Below are 16,199 nucleotides of genomic sequence, written 5' to 3'. Positions count from 1 at the left end.
TTCAGGAGATGGAGTTGAGCTGCACCTAGGAATCTGCTGAGCACCTGTGATCTGCCTTCCTGGTCTCCACTTTCCGGGGCAGATGCTGGATGAGTAGGGAGAAGGAGATTCAGCTCAGATGAGCTGAGCAGCCCTCAGAGCAAGGGCCGACAGCCCCCGCCTCATGACAGTTAGATTCCTGGACTTTACGATGATGTGAAAGTGATACGCGTTCAGTAGAAAGCGTACTTGGTGGGTCTCGAACTTTGATCGTTTTCCCTGGCCTGGCTGTATGCGTAGAGCCTCTCTCGTGATGCTGCCCCGCGATCACGATACACTTTCAGCCATTCTGTGCCCAGATGGCCATTCGGTTTTTCACTTGCGGTACAGTATTCAATACATTACATGAGATATTCGACACTTTATTATAAAGCAGGCTTTGTGTGAGATAATTTTGCTCGCCTGCAGGCTGATGGAAGGGTTCTGAGCACATTTCAGGTAGGCGGGGCTAAGCTGTGATGTTTGCTAGGTGAGGTGTATTCAATGCATTTTCGACCAACAATATTTTCAACTTATGATGGGTTTACGGGGACCTCACTGAATGGGACAGATGCCACGGCAAAGCCACAGAGGGGCAGGGACAGTGCAGAGGGGGGTTCCACAGTGAGGTCTTTGTTGAGCAGAGACCTTCGAGATGACACAGAACATTCTCTTTGGTTCCCTTGCCTCCACCAAGGGGGATTCCTGCATTCTACCAGGCCAAGTCGCTGGAGGGCATGCCAGGCGTCTGTCTAGGTCACTGTCACACACACTCTTCTTATCTGTGCTAACCTACGTGACCTTGCAAGTGACGCTCTATAGGGATCCACTACAAGCAAAAGAGGGTCTGTGGAATTTGGTAATTTTCAGGAGACTTTGAAATACACACACACACACACACACACACACACACAATCCATAGGAATCATCAATAGATGGATCTGATGCCCAGAATCTGGAACCCGCCAGGTGCCTCAGAAAACTCACCATCTGTCCACAGCCCGCTTTGAGCCTATGAAAAGGTCTGCAAGCAAGCAGCCCCCTCTGGAGAAAGTCACCATCACAGTTTTAAATTTTCTGGGGTACAACTCCAAAAGCCACTTTCATTTTTGATCTGGAATGAAATCAAGTTTGGATGGAAATGTATAGAAAATGCAAACAGGTTGGGAGATCCTCCCACGGCCAACTGATCTCTCAGCATTGTTGCTATGCTGGTCCCTGTTTCCCTACAGCCAGAGCCACGCTAATCCATGACCTGTCGCCTATCCCCCCAGCCCGTCCTGTCCTTCATCTCCCCTGGAGCCAGCACTGGTCAGAGTAACCAGTGACCAAGTCTGGCTTGATCAAGTCCCCCCTGCATTTCATTCATTTATTCGCTCATTAATTCATTCTTCCATCCATCCAACCAACAGTCTTTTTCCCATTGAACAACTATTTCAGAAAAGCCACCTCCCATATTGAACCAGAGTGATCTTTTTTTTTTTTTTTTTGCGGTACGTGGGCCTCTCACTGTTGTGGCCCCTCCCGTTACGGAGCACAGGCTCCGGACGCGCAGGCCCAGTGGCCATGGCTCATGGGCCCAGCCGCTCCGCAGCATGTGGGATCTTCCCAGACCGGGGCACGAACCCGTGTCCCCTGCATCGGCAGGCGGACTCTCAACCACTGCGCCACCAGGGAAGCCCCAGAGTGATCTTTTTTTAAAACAAAAGACTGACTGTACCCTCCCCTGTGCCACCTCCACTGGCTCCTGCTGCCCTTGAGGTTGGGAGGGGGCTCAGTGTGGGCCCTCCTTCCTCCCATCTCCCTGGACACATCACCCCACGCGGCTCCCCGTGAACCACAACCTGGGCGGCTTTCGGTTCTTTTACCCCCGGTTTCCCTCACCTGGGACCCTCTTTCCATCTGCACCTTCACCTGGAACTCTCTTCCCCCCATCTCCTCCTACTTTCACCCACGATTACAAATCACGTCACAGGCCATCAGAAAACCTCCCACGAAACTGCTGGGAACTGAGTCTCTCCCTCCACATTGGCTGCTCTTGGAAGCATTTCCCTTTCCATCTCTGTCCCAGCCTCTGCTCGCTCTCTCTCTTTAGGCAGGAGTCACAGACATCACTGTACCACAGGAAAACACATGATAAACAACCCGTAACCCTTTTAGTAAAAGGGTTTAGTTCCCCCCATAGTAAAAAATCAGACCTTCTCTAATGGCTCCATCCTTCACTGTGCCTCTGTTGAGAGGTCCCCCAAGAATTCAGGAGACTTTCTGCAGACAGATGGTAACTTAATACAGCAGCCCCAAAAGGAGATGTAAACACGGAAGGGGGACTGGGAAGAGACATTCCTGATTCGTACAAGAGCCAAAAAGTAAAAGGGAAATGTCAGAGGTTTAGAGTGACAATCTGAGGTCTCTCTACCAGTAACCCAACTCCAATTCAACTTGATTTCCTAGACTCGCTAATAGACCACAGTCTACAATAGCTTTCTCTCTTGTTCTTGCTGTCTCTCTTTCTTCTTCTCTCTCTTTTTCCCTCCTTTTCTCTCTCTTTTCCCCTCCCTCTCTCTCTCTTTCTCTCTCTCTCTCTCACACACACACAAACACACACATACACATGCACCATAAGACAAGTACATGGAATAAATACACTGAAGGTTTCCTTGATGGTCATTTAAATGCTAAGAAAGAGAGAGAAAAAGAAAGAATGTGAGTGAGTTATGAAAAGCAACGTTTCCCCCATTTTAATCCCCAGTCATCAAAAGTCTTAGATACTTTTTTAAAAAGCTCCACAAAAGCAATGGTAGAATGAATTCGAACATGAAGGCATCCTAGACCTGAGCTATAATCTACACTAGGATACTAATGCAGTTCCTTTTGGAAAAACTATCCTCGACTCAAGCACTATGCATATGTATTTTGGAAGGAAGGTCCAGGGGGAGATACGGAGAGAAGCAGCAGGCAGACACCTCCTCATAGCTGTACAGCACCTGAGGTTACTCTGGGGACATTCCCTCCCTCCCACTGTGTGTGGGGTTGTCAGGACTGGACACACCTTGAGATGCCCTCCCTGCAGTGGATGCAAGAGGGACTCCGGCTCTACTGGTCCTTGACAAGATGGAAACAAGGAACCACCTCCCTCTGCATGCAGATGTGGGATGCGATGCCGGGTCAGGGATGGGTGGGCCCTAGGACATTGAAACCAGCCCCCCTGGGTCACAGGGACCTTCTAGGTCCCCGAACTCCCAGCTCAGAGCCTGTTCCACGATACCACACAGCGATTTTAGGAGGTGCTCACCAAACCCTGGGGCTGCTAAAAGCAGACCCAGTCAAGCTGCCCATACTTGTCTTTCCCAATCACTCTGTCTACAAGGACTCCTCCTTCCCCAAACCCCCAAAGCCTCTGGGGTCCCTGCCACTCACCTGCCACATACCAAACATATCTTGCCACATCCTATGGTCTATTTCCTTGCAGGTCTGTCCCGACTTCCAACTGCAAGGCTCTTGAAGACAGGACTTAGCCTTCTTGGTCTTTGCACTCTACATGGTACCCGGGTACCCAGCATGGTAATTAAGAAGAGTCAAGAGAGGCACGAAGCCCCCTTCAAATAACACTTTCGTTAAGCAGATAAGAAAAACATCTAACAGATGTGTTCTGTTTTTTAAAGGCCCCCTTCCAAATTCCAACGAAGTTACTTAACAAGGACCTGATGTCTATTCTCTTTCTGCTGGTATCTGGACCCATTAAAAACAGGATGTGAAAAAAATGCCGAGGAGCTCACTGAGCAGGAGGGACTCATAGAGGACAAGAGTGGACAGTAGATGGCAGTCTGTCCCTGTGTCAGGAGTGGTCACAGACACAACACACAGTGCAGCGGGGAGAAGCAGCGCTTAAAAGCCTCGGGCAGACGCACCTCCCCCCTTTGGGCTGACTACAGCCAAGAGCAGGGCTACTTCTGGAAAGCACACACACACCTACACGTCCGCCCAGACCTAACACCTGTACATCACGCCCCTTTCCCAAACTCTCTCTGGGAAGAGCCAATGGCTCCCATCACAACGGGCTCTGAGCATCCTTCACAAGAGGCTTGGTCAGGCCTTAGGAACTCAGGGATGAGGAAAAGTGAAGGCAGTTCACGGACCCTCCAGCCTGCTTCTGGTCCAGAGGATTCCCCAGCATTATTCACACCAACACACAACATTCCATCCAGGAACCCTGTGCTTGAACTTCCGTGCTCACACGGCCCCTCCCTAGAGCACAATGATGGAACTGGCCCATTGCCCTCACCAGCTCCTAGACCCTGGAGCTCAGAGCTCAGCGTTCATCTCTGCATCTTCTCCAGCATCGAGCACAGGGCCTGAGACTTGGCAGCACCAACAGGATGCTTAATGAACAATCTTTAAACATGTGTTTTCTGAATGTCTAGAGATAGATGGCCCTAATTCATGTGCAGTGACACCCAATTTTCCCATGACCAAAAGCCACATTTGCAGAAGGACCTGGCAGACTAAGACACAGGGGAGAAGGGGGTCTCTAAAGAGATCAAGAACAGGCTTTCCTAGTGGGCCGGCAGTGAGCTTCATGACATCAGCCTCGGGACAGGCCGAAATGGGACACAGAGAACACGTATGGCTCTGGACCCTTGGGAAGGAGTATCACTTCTTTGAGCCCAGCCTCTCACCGCTGGACTCCCTGATAACTCACCTGTCATGCATTCACTCACCCAACACATATCAAGGTGTTGAGGACACAGAGATGAAAAGACCAGGTCCCTTTCTCTGCAGAGCCCATCTTCTAGTGAGAAGACAGAATACCCGGTGGTGTAACACAGGGATACCGAGAGGGAGCCCCAGGCTCCCTGGAGGATGCAGAGAGGCTTCCAGGAGAAGGTAATGGTGAAGCAAAGATGTGAAGGATGCTTTCAATATCCCTGGTGAAGAAGGGAGAGCTTTCTAAGCCCAATATACACACAGAATAAGCCCTCCGTGACCATCTCAAATTCAAGAACAGATGTATATTTCTGCTACTCCTACCCTCTTGCAATCAGAGGACGTTGCCCTCTACATTCAAGCCCCTTATCAATCCATCCATCCAGGCTTTTCTACTAGCCCTCGATTCCCATAATTCCTGATGAGTCAGGAAATTACTGATGGGGGATCATCTAAGCCAGGAGCCTTTCACTCTCCATGGAGCAGAGACTCCCCAAATTGCACAGTGAGACTCTGGGACAGTTTGGGGTGGAGCCTGGTATCTCTGTTCATAGTTCAGGGTCCTTCTGATTTCGCTCACCAAATTCAGCTACCCAAAGGGAATTTTATCCCACATAAACCTTTCCCTGTGCTTTCAACTCCCAATCCAAGACCTGCCACCGATCTGGCAAGCTTGCTTCTTCAGCACTTTATGAACATGCACTCCTCCATGTGTTCAAGAACTTATCTGGCATCATGTAACCTCATTTCCTCCTCCACCCCCTCCACATCTCTGCACATAAGTCCTCCAGAGGAGCAGGGATACCCAGAAATGCCAGGCATGGGCCACGGTGAGGCTCAGGGAGCAGCAGAGTCATGGAATATGTGAACTGGCAGGGTCCTTTTGACTTTCCAGTGAATCCCATTCCCTCTTTTTCCGGAAGAGGAAACAGAGGCCCGTGGAGGGAGAATGCTTTGCTCAAGGTCGCACAGCTAGTTTGAGTCCTTTGCAAAGAGTGGTGAGGTGAGCAGTTTGGGGAGCAAACGCTGGGTGTCAGGAGAGCTGGGCTCCTTCCCAATTACAGGACGCACATATTGGGAAACAGGTGATTTCCAGAGCTGCACTTTCCCTCTTGGACCCAGTGGAAGCAGGGGATGGATGTCCCCCATGATCCATCAGGAGTAGATCTGCTAGACACAGAATGGAAATAATCCCAGACTGAGATCTTGAACTATATTCCCTGAGGGATGGTTTGGAGCCAGAGGGGGAGGATATTTTTAAATGCCAGGGGCTCAGACCTAAAAACAGAGGGGGGGCAGGGCAAGACCGGTCTATCATAAAAAAAAAATGATAATAATAGGGCTATGTCCTCTTACAAAGAAGGAAAGCATCACCCTACACATGGAATGTTGTTTTAAACAAAGCAAACACATATCTTTTGAGCACCCACAATTTCACAGGCATGAGGTTAATGCTGTCCATTTATTAGCACATTGCAAATACTTTCCAGCAACAGAACCAAGTCATTCTCATTCATTGCTTTGAAGATGTATGTGTGGTAGTGGTGACGGGAAAGTCAGTGGAGGGAGAAAAAACAAGAGCCTTCAGTCACACGCTTCAGAGATGGTGGCAACATGCACCCGAGAACACCTCTGGCTTCCCTACTTCTGGTATTGCCCAGAAGGGCATGCAGCTAGCAAGTGCCAGGGCTGGAAGACTCTAAAACTGCTCTGCTCTGCATCAAACAGAGCCTGGGGACCCCAGTCCTTGGTAGCAACTCCTGCCTTCAACCTCTCAGCAAGAAATACATGGCCCCTGTATACATGGAGGGAGTTCCCTAGCCTTTCAAGGAAAGCCATTTTCCAAATTCTGAAGAGCCCTCACATTCTCCATTCTCTTTTACTTTGATTCTGTGCAACCCTCACCACAGGACTCAAGAACCCTGGGACCCACCACCTCTCGTGGGCAAGTGCATCAAAACCAGATGTCCAGCTCCAATCTTACAGAGTTTACAAGGAGGCAATTGTGACTTAAATCAACACCCCCATTCTGGAAGGGCAGATTCCCTTGTCAACAGGACGGGAAGTAAAGGGGGAGGGCGTTGGGAGCTAAGACAGATCTGACACATGCTTTCCAGCAGGTGGCCAGAAAGCCTCAGCATTTGTCTTGCACGTGAAAATGAACCTTCCGGTGGAGCAGGTTACCCTGTGGGGTGACAGACTTTGGAGAGGGCTATCAAGCAATCTCCCATCTGGATGACATCACAGAATGCAGAAACAGAACCTGATTGGCAGGTGATGGACTTGGGATGGTCACAGGCTTCAGGCTAGAATGTCAGCACATCGAGATCTAGCTGTGTACCCGTAAACATCCCCCTTAACCTCACATAACCTCAGTCTCCCCACCTGCAAAAGAGATTATTTGGGGCACTGGGATAACACCATGTGATATTTACAGTAATGCCTGGCGCCCAGTAAGTACTCAAATATTAACTATCATCATCATCAGTCATCTTCAAGGGGGGTCCTTCTCTTAGTCAGAAACACTAATAGGCGTTCATGTGGAAGCTGGATGACTAGCATCGGGTCTACCAGAAAGCCAAACCCCACCCCTTAGAACTCTGTACACACTGTGCAGGCGAAGCCAACTTCAAGAGTATTCTTGGCCAAAAACAAAACTCTATGGCAAATTCTTTGCACGCCTTTCTGCCTTTGACTCAGCCATTCCCCAAAGATAAAAACAGGAGCTCATTGAGGGTGTGCCAAGATGCACTCCAAGCAAAGCATATTAGCGCTGAGCGAGTAGGAGGATGGGGCTACTGGAGAATCCTCAGATGGTGCAGTTGGAATGGAACTTTGAGATCCTCTAGTTCAAGGTCTTCATTTACAGATGGGTACGTCAGGGCCTGGAGAGACCATCCAGGGTCACACAACAGCAACCTATTAGTGACAGAACTCAGGGGCAAGCTTGATGCCCCACCTCTAAGTCAGCAGGCTTTCTGCTGCCCCAGGCTGTTGAAGATGACCTGGGCCTGGGATCTTTTGAGATCAGTAAGCTGCCATGTACGCCTACAGCTCTGGTCTTGAATGAGAAAGAAGCTCAACCCTTTCAAAAAATCTCTGACTGAACAAAATCCATAGAAGACCGGGGGCTCAACCAAAGTCTCTCCTGGAGACGCTGCTGAAAAGTGAGCAATCACAACAGACCACACCAAAGCTAACGTCAAAATCCTTCTCCAGCGAAACCACACGGACAGGCAGAGGTTAGTCCTGCAGGGATGCCCAGAGCCACAGACAGCCTCTGGTGGGGTTAGGACTGCTTGAGAAGGACCTCAAGCAGTTAGGACTGCTTGAGAAGGACCTCAAGCAGTTAGGACTGCTTGAGAAGGACCATGGAGCAGATGTGGACACGAAACAGCCAACGCATCCTCACCACCCAGAGGTGCGTGCACACTTAGCCCCTTGGTATTTTTAGGTAGAAGGAAAGGCTGACTTACGGAAAACTGTCAACAACACGAGAAGACTTTAAAGATCTTGGTCCCTCTACATGTGCGTTCATAGGTTCTAAAATGAGTCCTCTGAAAAGCTGCCTTTGCCCAGCCTTGATTTTAATAGAAATCTGCTCAGGCAAGAATGAGGTTCTATCTGCACTGGCCTCAGACTTCCTAAAAGCTCACACATCCTCCATCCCCAAACACAAATGGTCTGAAAAAAAGCTGCTCCCAATTTCTTCCACAGGCTGGCTCTTCCTCAAGACACAATACGGCGGCGGTCCAGTCTGAACCAGGTGCCCATATACCTGCCGCCCACAACACAAGCTCTAGGAATGCCTCCTGCCCAGCCAGGGCCCCTCCTGTGCTCTTGTGTCCCCCAGCACACACACAGCCCTGCTCTCCTCTCTCTCTGCACACACCTATCCACGCACAAAGTACATCCACAGAGCTTATCAACAGCACCACACGGGTCTTAGGCTGGTCTCCGGTAGATTTGGTCCTTCTCCAACAAACTCAATTTTAAAGAAAACTAAATGGAAAACCCTAGCAAGGGTCATGAGTTCAGCATCCCCCCCCACCAGAAACTGCCTCATTAAAGAGCAGCTGGTGGGGTTGGGAAGCAGGGTGGGGGGTTTGAAGGATCTTCTGTGTCGGCCCGACTCCCCGCTCTCGTTCCCGCCAACACTGGATTTACATTCCTCACAGTTGGGGTGGGAGTACTGGAACTGCTCAGGAAACAGTCTGGAGAAGCCCGAAGCAGGGGCTGCCTGCTGCATTCGCCGTCCTGGATGGAGGGGGAGGCCTGCACATCTGATCTGTCTGGGAGGGGAGCTGCGGAGATGGGAAATGTTATGTAATTAAACTCTGCTGGCCTGTCCCGCCTGGGGAATGTGAGAGCCATCAACAGTGACCTCTTCCAATCAACTTAATTGGCCCAATCTCGCCAAGAAAAGCAGCAGAATTGGTTTAGTGCCTCATGGAAATAGCTTAGCGCCTGACTATTTATGGCCACTGAACTCAAGGATGGATGGGAGCCTGACTCTGAGCCAGCAGTTCACAGCATGTGCTGACTTCTGGGAGGACTCGGAGGCTTGGGTGGGTTTCCTGGTCCCTCTTTTTTGTTTGGTCTCCACTTTTGTCTCTGGGGAAGCGGCTGCACCCACTTGCTGCATTGGGTGTCTGCAAAGACCCAAAGCCCATGCCCTCTTTTCACGGGCAGGCTCTTGCCTGCCAAGGACGCGTAGCCCAGAGAAAAACAGACCTTCGTAGTAACCCGGGCTGGCTGGACTTTGCTCTTCTTTTATTCTAACACGCCGAAGACATGACTATTTTCTCTGTCCTCAAATCACATTTCTTTAGGCGTTGTGGCCTGCAGAAAAGGGAAACGTCTGCGTCGGATAGTTACTAATATTGATTTGTGGACCACCTTTCTTCTGAATGGTTCAAAGACCTGTTAGGAAAACAGGTTGCCATCAACAGTAATCCAGGCTTGGCTGCCTCCATTTTATGGGTGAGTAAACTGAGGCAGTTCTAGAAAGTTCTGTTTGCACCACGGGTGAGCAGTAGACACTCAGCGGGCATCCAGACTGTTTTCCCAACTTGCCCTGTAAAGAGAAGGAGGTCCAGGACCCATTTCTACAACGGTTCACATCCATGCTAGCGCCTGTGTTCAACTTGGCGTCACCTTCGAGTAAAGCTTTGTACCCCTAAACACACCAAGCTTTGAAGGGGAGGGAAGCAGAGTGAATTTTCCTTCTCATTGAGTCATGGCAGACAACGCCATTTTACACAGAGAAACAATGGAGGATCAGAGAGATTAAAAAATTTTCCTGAGGTCACCCTGCTCCAAAGTGGCAGAACTGGACTAGAACCGAGCCATTCCCAATGGGAAACCTTCCATCTCCACCACGCCATCCTCTGAGATACTGCCGCAAGATCCTCTGACCAAGGGTCAGACCCTCCATCAACACTCTTACACAGATGAATTTCCCCTACAAATAAGGCAGAACCTCAAAATGGCACAGACATCATTTCAGAAAATCAAAAGTGTCATGGGTCAAACAGATGAGGTTTCTTCCCCCCAGACATATGCCCTCACACGAACAGACCTAATAAAGGAGGTTCCTGGTCAGCAGGTGTGTGTGGCCAATGCATACCCCTCCCCCTGCTCTGTCCCAGTTACCTCCCCAGCTCTTGCTGGTATGAACCCAACCAACATCACATGCCCCTCCCTCCCCAAATGCTTCCTAATAAACCTGCAACCCTTCTTTTATCTGTACCTTTTAAACTTTGATACACATCTTAGCATCCAAGATGATTTTCATCCTTCCTCGGCCACAAAGAATTCCTGCAAAAACATACATTCCACTTCCTGTCCTCCAAGCTAGAGACAGCATACACACCCTTCCAGTCCTCCAAGCTAGCCTCCCCCCAGTCACTTCACTCCAGACCCACGGCGTGTCTGCATGCATACACGCATACACGCACGCGCACACACACACGTTAGCTTTAAACTCACAGCCCAGAAGTCATCAAAGATTAACAAACACTCCCAACCTGCATCTTCCTGGCATCTTCCTGATCACTGCCTCACCCCTTCTCCAGCTCCATGTATGAAGCCGTGTCCCTGCCATGCTCTCAGAAACTCGAGCCTCTAGTGTATGCGCACCTGCATGCTGACCTGGCTTGCTGCACCCCCCATTCCCAGCCCACACCCCCTACAAGAAACAGGAACAGCCCTCAGCTCCCTTCCCAACACACAAAACTACCCATCATCCCTATCTTTCTGCGCCCTTTTTACAAAACCACAGGTACATTTCCAATCAGCTTCCCTTTGGCCTCCGAGATCCATAAACATCTCTAGAAACTGAATTATAGTTCTTGAAAAAACCTCGACTAGCACCGAGCTCTCCTCGTTTCTCCTGGCAAAACTGCGGCAGTCCGCTGAGCCCTGGGAAGAAATTGTTCCAGGGCACCATGCCACGCCCCAGTACCCAGCAATGGGCTGAGTGTCCAGTGGGCATTCCAGTTCTTATTTCTTAAATAAGAAACCCATTATACAATATAATACTATGCGCATCCCTGCCACTTGGCATGCAAAACACATTTCTCCACTCACTCAGATCTCACTCGCACACATCCCCAGCCGGTACCAACACACAGAGGACTTTTCCCCTTAAATGTACATCCCTCATCCTAAGCCTTCTCCAATTCCCTCCCCTCTGGTGAGGGGCCAGGGTGGGGCGGGGGGAGGGGGGGAGTATCCTTCTCTGCAGATGCCCCATCTCTCTGTAATGCGTCTGAGCCCACACTTTTCTGTTCCCCACGTACCCCAATGCCCTCCTGGCCAAATTTCCTAGCACTCACTCATAAAGTTCACACTCTGCTCTTTGCAGATAATCTTCCCTCCCCATCCCTTCGGTAATCCGCAGGCGCCTAGGCTAACCTTCCACACACGTCCCCCACACGGGCGCCCTCCCATGCCACACCCACTCCGTGTGTCTGTGCAGGCGCGCACAAGCCATCTGCTGCAACACACCGTACCTCTCCCTCTCCGACACCCTTCGCAGGCACAGATTTCTCATCAGCTACACCTCTGTTCCCACATGCTCTCACCTGCTGCCCGTGCTAGAGAGCCTCAGAAACACACACCTCCACCTGCCCACAGAGCAGGGGGCGCTCCCGCACTCTGGCCGTCCCCCTTGCACACCCTCATGCAGACACTTTCCAAAAAACCTCTTTCCCTGACCAAACAGAGCGCCCAGGGGTCCTGATCGCCCTCCTCAGGCCGGCAGACCCGTTCACACAGAGCCACAGCCTCCACTTCCAGCTACAAAACAGTCCACACCAGCACAGAGCCCTACACGCTCCTTCCTGCAACCCCGCAGACTTCCTACTTTCCCCCAACACCGTTCAGAGCTTGGTTTCTTTTCATCTCCTCCTCTCCCAACGCCAAACCCAGGTCTGAGCATTTGAGCCCAAGGCAGAGGCGGTTGGATTTGATCCCCTGAATCCCACCCTTCCACCTTCTTTGTGTCGGGGGCGGGAGGGGGGCAGGCTGAGGACACGGGAGAACTTCTCAGTGCCGGGAAAACAGAACCGATTGCAAAGTTCCTTCCCGTTCCAACTTTCTCCATCCTGACATTGGGGGCAGAGGGTTTAGATGTGTCCCTGGCTCTCCGTTCTGCAGATCGGGAGAGGACATCTCCTCATTAAAGAGCACTTGCCCAGCACAGCCCTTAAGCGACTAGGGTCTCGGGGTGACACCCACCCCCTTTTAGCCCGCCCTCCCCCCCGCCAGCTCCCGCCCCCTGCTCCTCGGCGCACATAAACAAGTCCAAGACGTGTAGTCGCCAGCTCTCCAACTCCGAGCTCAGCGCTAGGGCTGCGTCCAGGCAGCTGCCTGCACTGAGACTCTGAACGTGCCGCCCGCCGCCAGAGGTCAAGACCGGGCTGTCTAGTTCGGTGTTTCCTCCACCTGGAAGCCCCCGGCCACGGATCCAACGAGACGGATCCTTACTAGTCAGCAGCCCTCACCCGGTGCGGCTCGGGGGTCTCAGTGCTGTACCTTTGAGGAACGCAGCAGCCAAAGTCCCCCAAAGAAGCAGCGTCTCCTCGCCGCGCACCCACTCGCGCCCGAAAGCCACAAGCAGAGTCCCCTCCCCCACCCCAGGCCCGCCTTTCCCGAACCTTCAACTCCCAGGCGTTCCAAATTCCCTTGGCAGTGTGAGTCAACTACCCCAAGCTCTAGCTCAGGGGCCACGGAGAAATTGGGTCCTTGAGGGTCCTCTGAAGTCCGACCTAGCTACGCCGGGCCCCGGGCCTCCCAGCCTCCCGGTACCTCCGATTCCTAGAGCTGGCCCGGAGGAACCGCGAGGAGCTCCCCAGGGACCGCTCGGCCCCCGTGTCCGCCGCTCCCGGCGGCGACCCAGACGCGCGGGCCGCGCGCACGGCTCCAGCATCTGCGCAGAGACCCAGGGTGGGGTGGCCGCCGGCCAGGATGAGCCCGGGGTGCGGGGCTGCTTCCGAGAAAGCTTTGAGCGGAGGCAGGGGGACTCCAGCAGGTAGCCACTCCACGCACGGAGTCTCAACTCCCGAAACTGGGAAGCGACTCTCCGCGGGGGCCGGAGCTCTGCGTCCCCTGCCCCCGCAGCTCCCGCCCGGCCCGGGAGGGGGAGGAGAGCGGAGAGCTTGGCGAGGTGGCGAGCGGGGCGCGGGGGGCGCGTGCGGGGAACGGCGGCGGCACCCTCGCTTCCCCGCCGCCCCGGATACGACTGCCACCCCCTTTTGTTACGGGATGCGCGAGGAGCCTTCTCTGCGGGAGTAGACGGCTGCGTTGGTGAGGGGCCGGCGGTTTTCCGAAGCCCTTTCCTGCCCTTCCGTCGTCCTCCTTTCCCCTCGCCTCCGCGCCCCCCCCCCCCCCCCGCCCTTTCCAATCCCGGTCCCTTAATCCTGATCACTTTCCCAGATATTGGGCGGTTTCTCCAGCAGCCGAGGCACGGGAGGGAGGAGGTGGGGAGGAGTGTCCGTTCGCGGGGGCGGGCGGGTGGCTCTGATCGCACCTCGGCCTGGGCAGATCCGGGCGCAAACTTCGGGAAGGCACGAGCGGGGGAAGAGTGCGGGAGCGCGGCGCGATGGGGTGAGGGCGGGGTGCGGACCGGGCTGCGCGCAGGTCCCCGGCCCCGAACCTGCCCGCCCAGCGTGCCCGCCTCCGCTTACCGTGGCAGAAGTGACCATGGCATCCGTGTGACTGTTTCCAGGGACGTCGACATGAAGAGAAAGGTGGACGCGAGCTCGGTCATTCAAAGTCTCTCCCACCCCGCCGCCGCCGCCAGCCCCCAGCAGGGGACAAAAAGAGAAGGAGAAAGGAGAGGGAAGAAAGTAGTTGCGCCGGGCTCTCTCGGGGGCCTCGCGCGGAGCTGCTACGGTGGGGAGAGGAGCGTTCAACTCTGAGTCCCGTGAACAGAATCTGCGCGGTTATAACCAGCCAACCCGGCCAGATGGCTCCGCGCTCAGCGCCTTAACCCCTTCGGCGCCGCGCCGCCCGCCCCCGCGCCCGGCCGGCCGCGCAAGCCTGCGCCCCAGCGCCCCTCCGGCTGGGGCCGGGGGCCACTGGGGGCACCGGGTCATTTCCCCTGTCCTTTCTTAAATAAAAATATCCCCAACCTCCAAGTTGGTAGTATGCTTCAGTTTGCCCCTCCATCTCCGATTTTTCCATCTCCAAGAAAAAACGAAATGTTTAACTTTTCACTGCGCTTTACACATTCATGCCTTTAGTCTGTCTTATTTGTTCTTCTCCTTGAAAAATCTCTTTTTGATCTTCTTTTTGCTTTTCATTTAAGGTTTTTCTTTACAAAGAAGAAGGGCCTTTCTTGCCCCTTGCCTCGGGAGGCTTGGGTCGAATGTGCAAACTCCTCCGAACCTTCGACCCTTTCACCTCCAGATCTCTCCCCACCCGCCGCTCCCAAGAGCACCCGTCCGTCCTTCCCTCTCCCCACCACCCGAGCACGCCCCGGGACACCGTTCCCAGGCTGCCCGCCGCTCCGGGACCAGCACCCAAGGCGCTGCTGGCGGTCCAGGCGGATCAAGCCAGAGAGGTATGGGGTGGGGGGGGGCACGGGTCGGGGGGGGAGGGCGGGTGTGTGTGCGCGCTTGTGTGTGAGCTGGAAGGGAGAGGAGGGTGATGAATCGGAGCCTCCCACCCCACGCAGCCTTCAACTTCTCCTAAGCCCCTTCCTTCCAAATGAGGGTCGGGCCCTGCAGCCGAGCTCCCGCCCAGCACCCACAAGTCTGCACGCGGGGACAGCGCGGGAAGCAGAAAGGCAAGCGACAGACCAACCTTTCTAAGCGCTCCGAAAGGAGTGACGCCCACTTCCCCACCCTTAGATTATTCGAGGAAAGGACGGGGGAGTGCAGGGGGCAAAATCTCTTATTTCGAGATAACTTTAGCCGCCCATTAGACCCCGCTTGTGGTGAGCTCGGTCTCTCTAAATTTACCCTAGTTAATGCATTTTGCTTTCGCCCATTTGCCATCAAGAGAAGTGGTGGGGGGGGAATGTCACTGAGGGGTCAATGAGAAATCCAGAGCCTCGGAACGGAGTTTTGCCCTCCTGTCCTCCTCCTACCCGCTCCCCGGGTCGTGGCGTGGGGGGATCTCATCGCCGATCCCCCTCCCCCCCCACTTCTTCCTCGCTGCCACCTCAGTCACCCCTAACCCCATCTCTTTCCAGGACCTTTGGACGCGCGCGCGCTTGGGAGAGGGGAGTGAGTAGGTATCGCTTCTCCCCGCGGCCCTGCCGTTCCGGGCGTCTAATAAGCAGTTCAGTTGGTGGCGTCCAAGTACAAAAACATCCAAATTCCTTTGACTTGTTTGAGAATTTAGTCAAACACCAAGAAATAAGGGCACCGCACCTACCAGATCAGGCCGAACCCGACGCAGAGAGGAGGCTGCCGGTCCGAGGGGAGGTGGGAAGGGATGGGGAGGCTGGGGGCTGCGTACTAGGTAGATTGTACCTGCCTCATCATTATCCTGGCTGCTGGAGATTGCCACATGGAAAACGGCCAGAAGCGCCTACTGAGGCCCAGGGGCGGCACCTCCCGTGGTCCCTGGGGAGAGTAGGGTCCTCCTTCCGTGCTGCCCTCGCGCCAAAAGGTTCAGGTCCTCCTCCGGGCCAGATTAGGCTGCGGAGATGTCCCCTCCACCCGGAGCAAGGCACCATGAAGGTCTGGATTGGGCGTGCTCTGCTGGGTCCCGGTTTTCTCGCTCTGCTCTGGCCCGCCCCCCTGCCCTCCCCCACTGCCCGCACTTGCGCCCCAATCCCCCCACCCCACCCCCGCTGCCGCGCAGTCAAAGGCGGGATTCAGGCCCACTGGCCACGTTCTAGGGGCTCTTCTCTGGAGCTCCAGGTCCTCCGGTAACCCAAAGACTGCAAGGAAAGAGGGGGTTGGCTCCCGCTGCAGCGAGGAATGGGTTAAAAACCTGTCCCGGCTGATCTGTCTGCGGCT

The 16,199-nt window shown here is 53.7% G+C and overlaps 1 protein-coding gene across 3 annotated transcripts in view; it reads right to left on the bottom strand.

The window, feature by feature from the left end:
- NTF3 (neurotrophin 3) overlaps positions 1-14,048 on the bottom strand; it is a 65,353-nt gene extending 51,305 nt beyond the window's left edge. The window contains exon 1 of one of the 3 annotated variants that reach the window (XM_067695478.1): positions 13,914-14,048. In XM_067695478.1, the coding sequence (XP_067551579.1) occupies positions 13,914-13,931 (18 nt within the window). In that variant the 5' untranslated portion in view covers positions 13,932-14,048. Of the gene's footprint in view, positions 1-12,884; positions 13,010-13,035; positions 13,327-13,913 lie in introns of those variants that run through there. The other 2 variants (XM_067695481.1, XM_067695482.1) reach the window with 2 other exon arrangements.
- Positions 14,049-16,199: the final 2,151 nt, after the last annotated feature.

This window comes from Pseudorca crassidens, chromosome 11, assembly GCF_039906515.1.
Source record: "Pseudorca crassidens isolate mPseCra1 chromosome 11, mPseCra1.hap1, whole genome shotgun sequence".
Classification (NCBI taxonomy): Eukaryota; Metazoa; Chordata; class Mammalia; order Artiodactyla; family Delphinidae; genus Pseudorca; species Pseudorca crassidens.
This window is presented reverse-complemented; position numbering and strand designations above follow the sequence as displayed.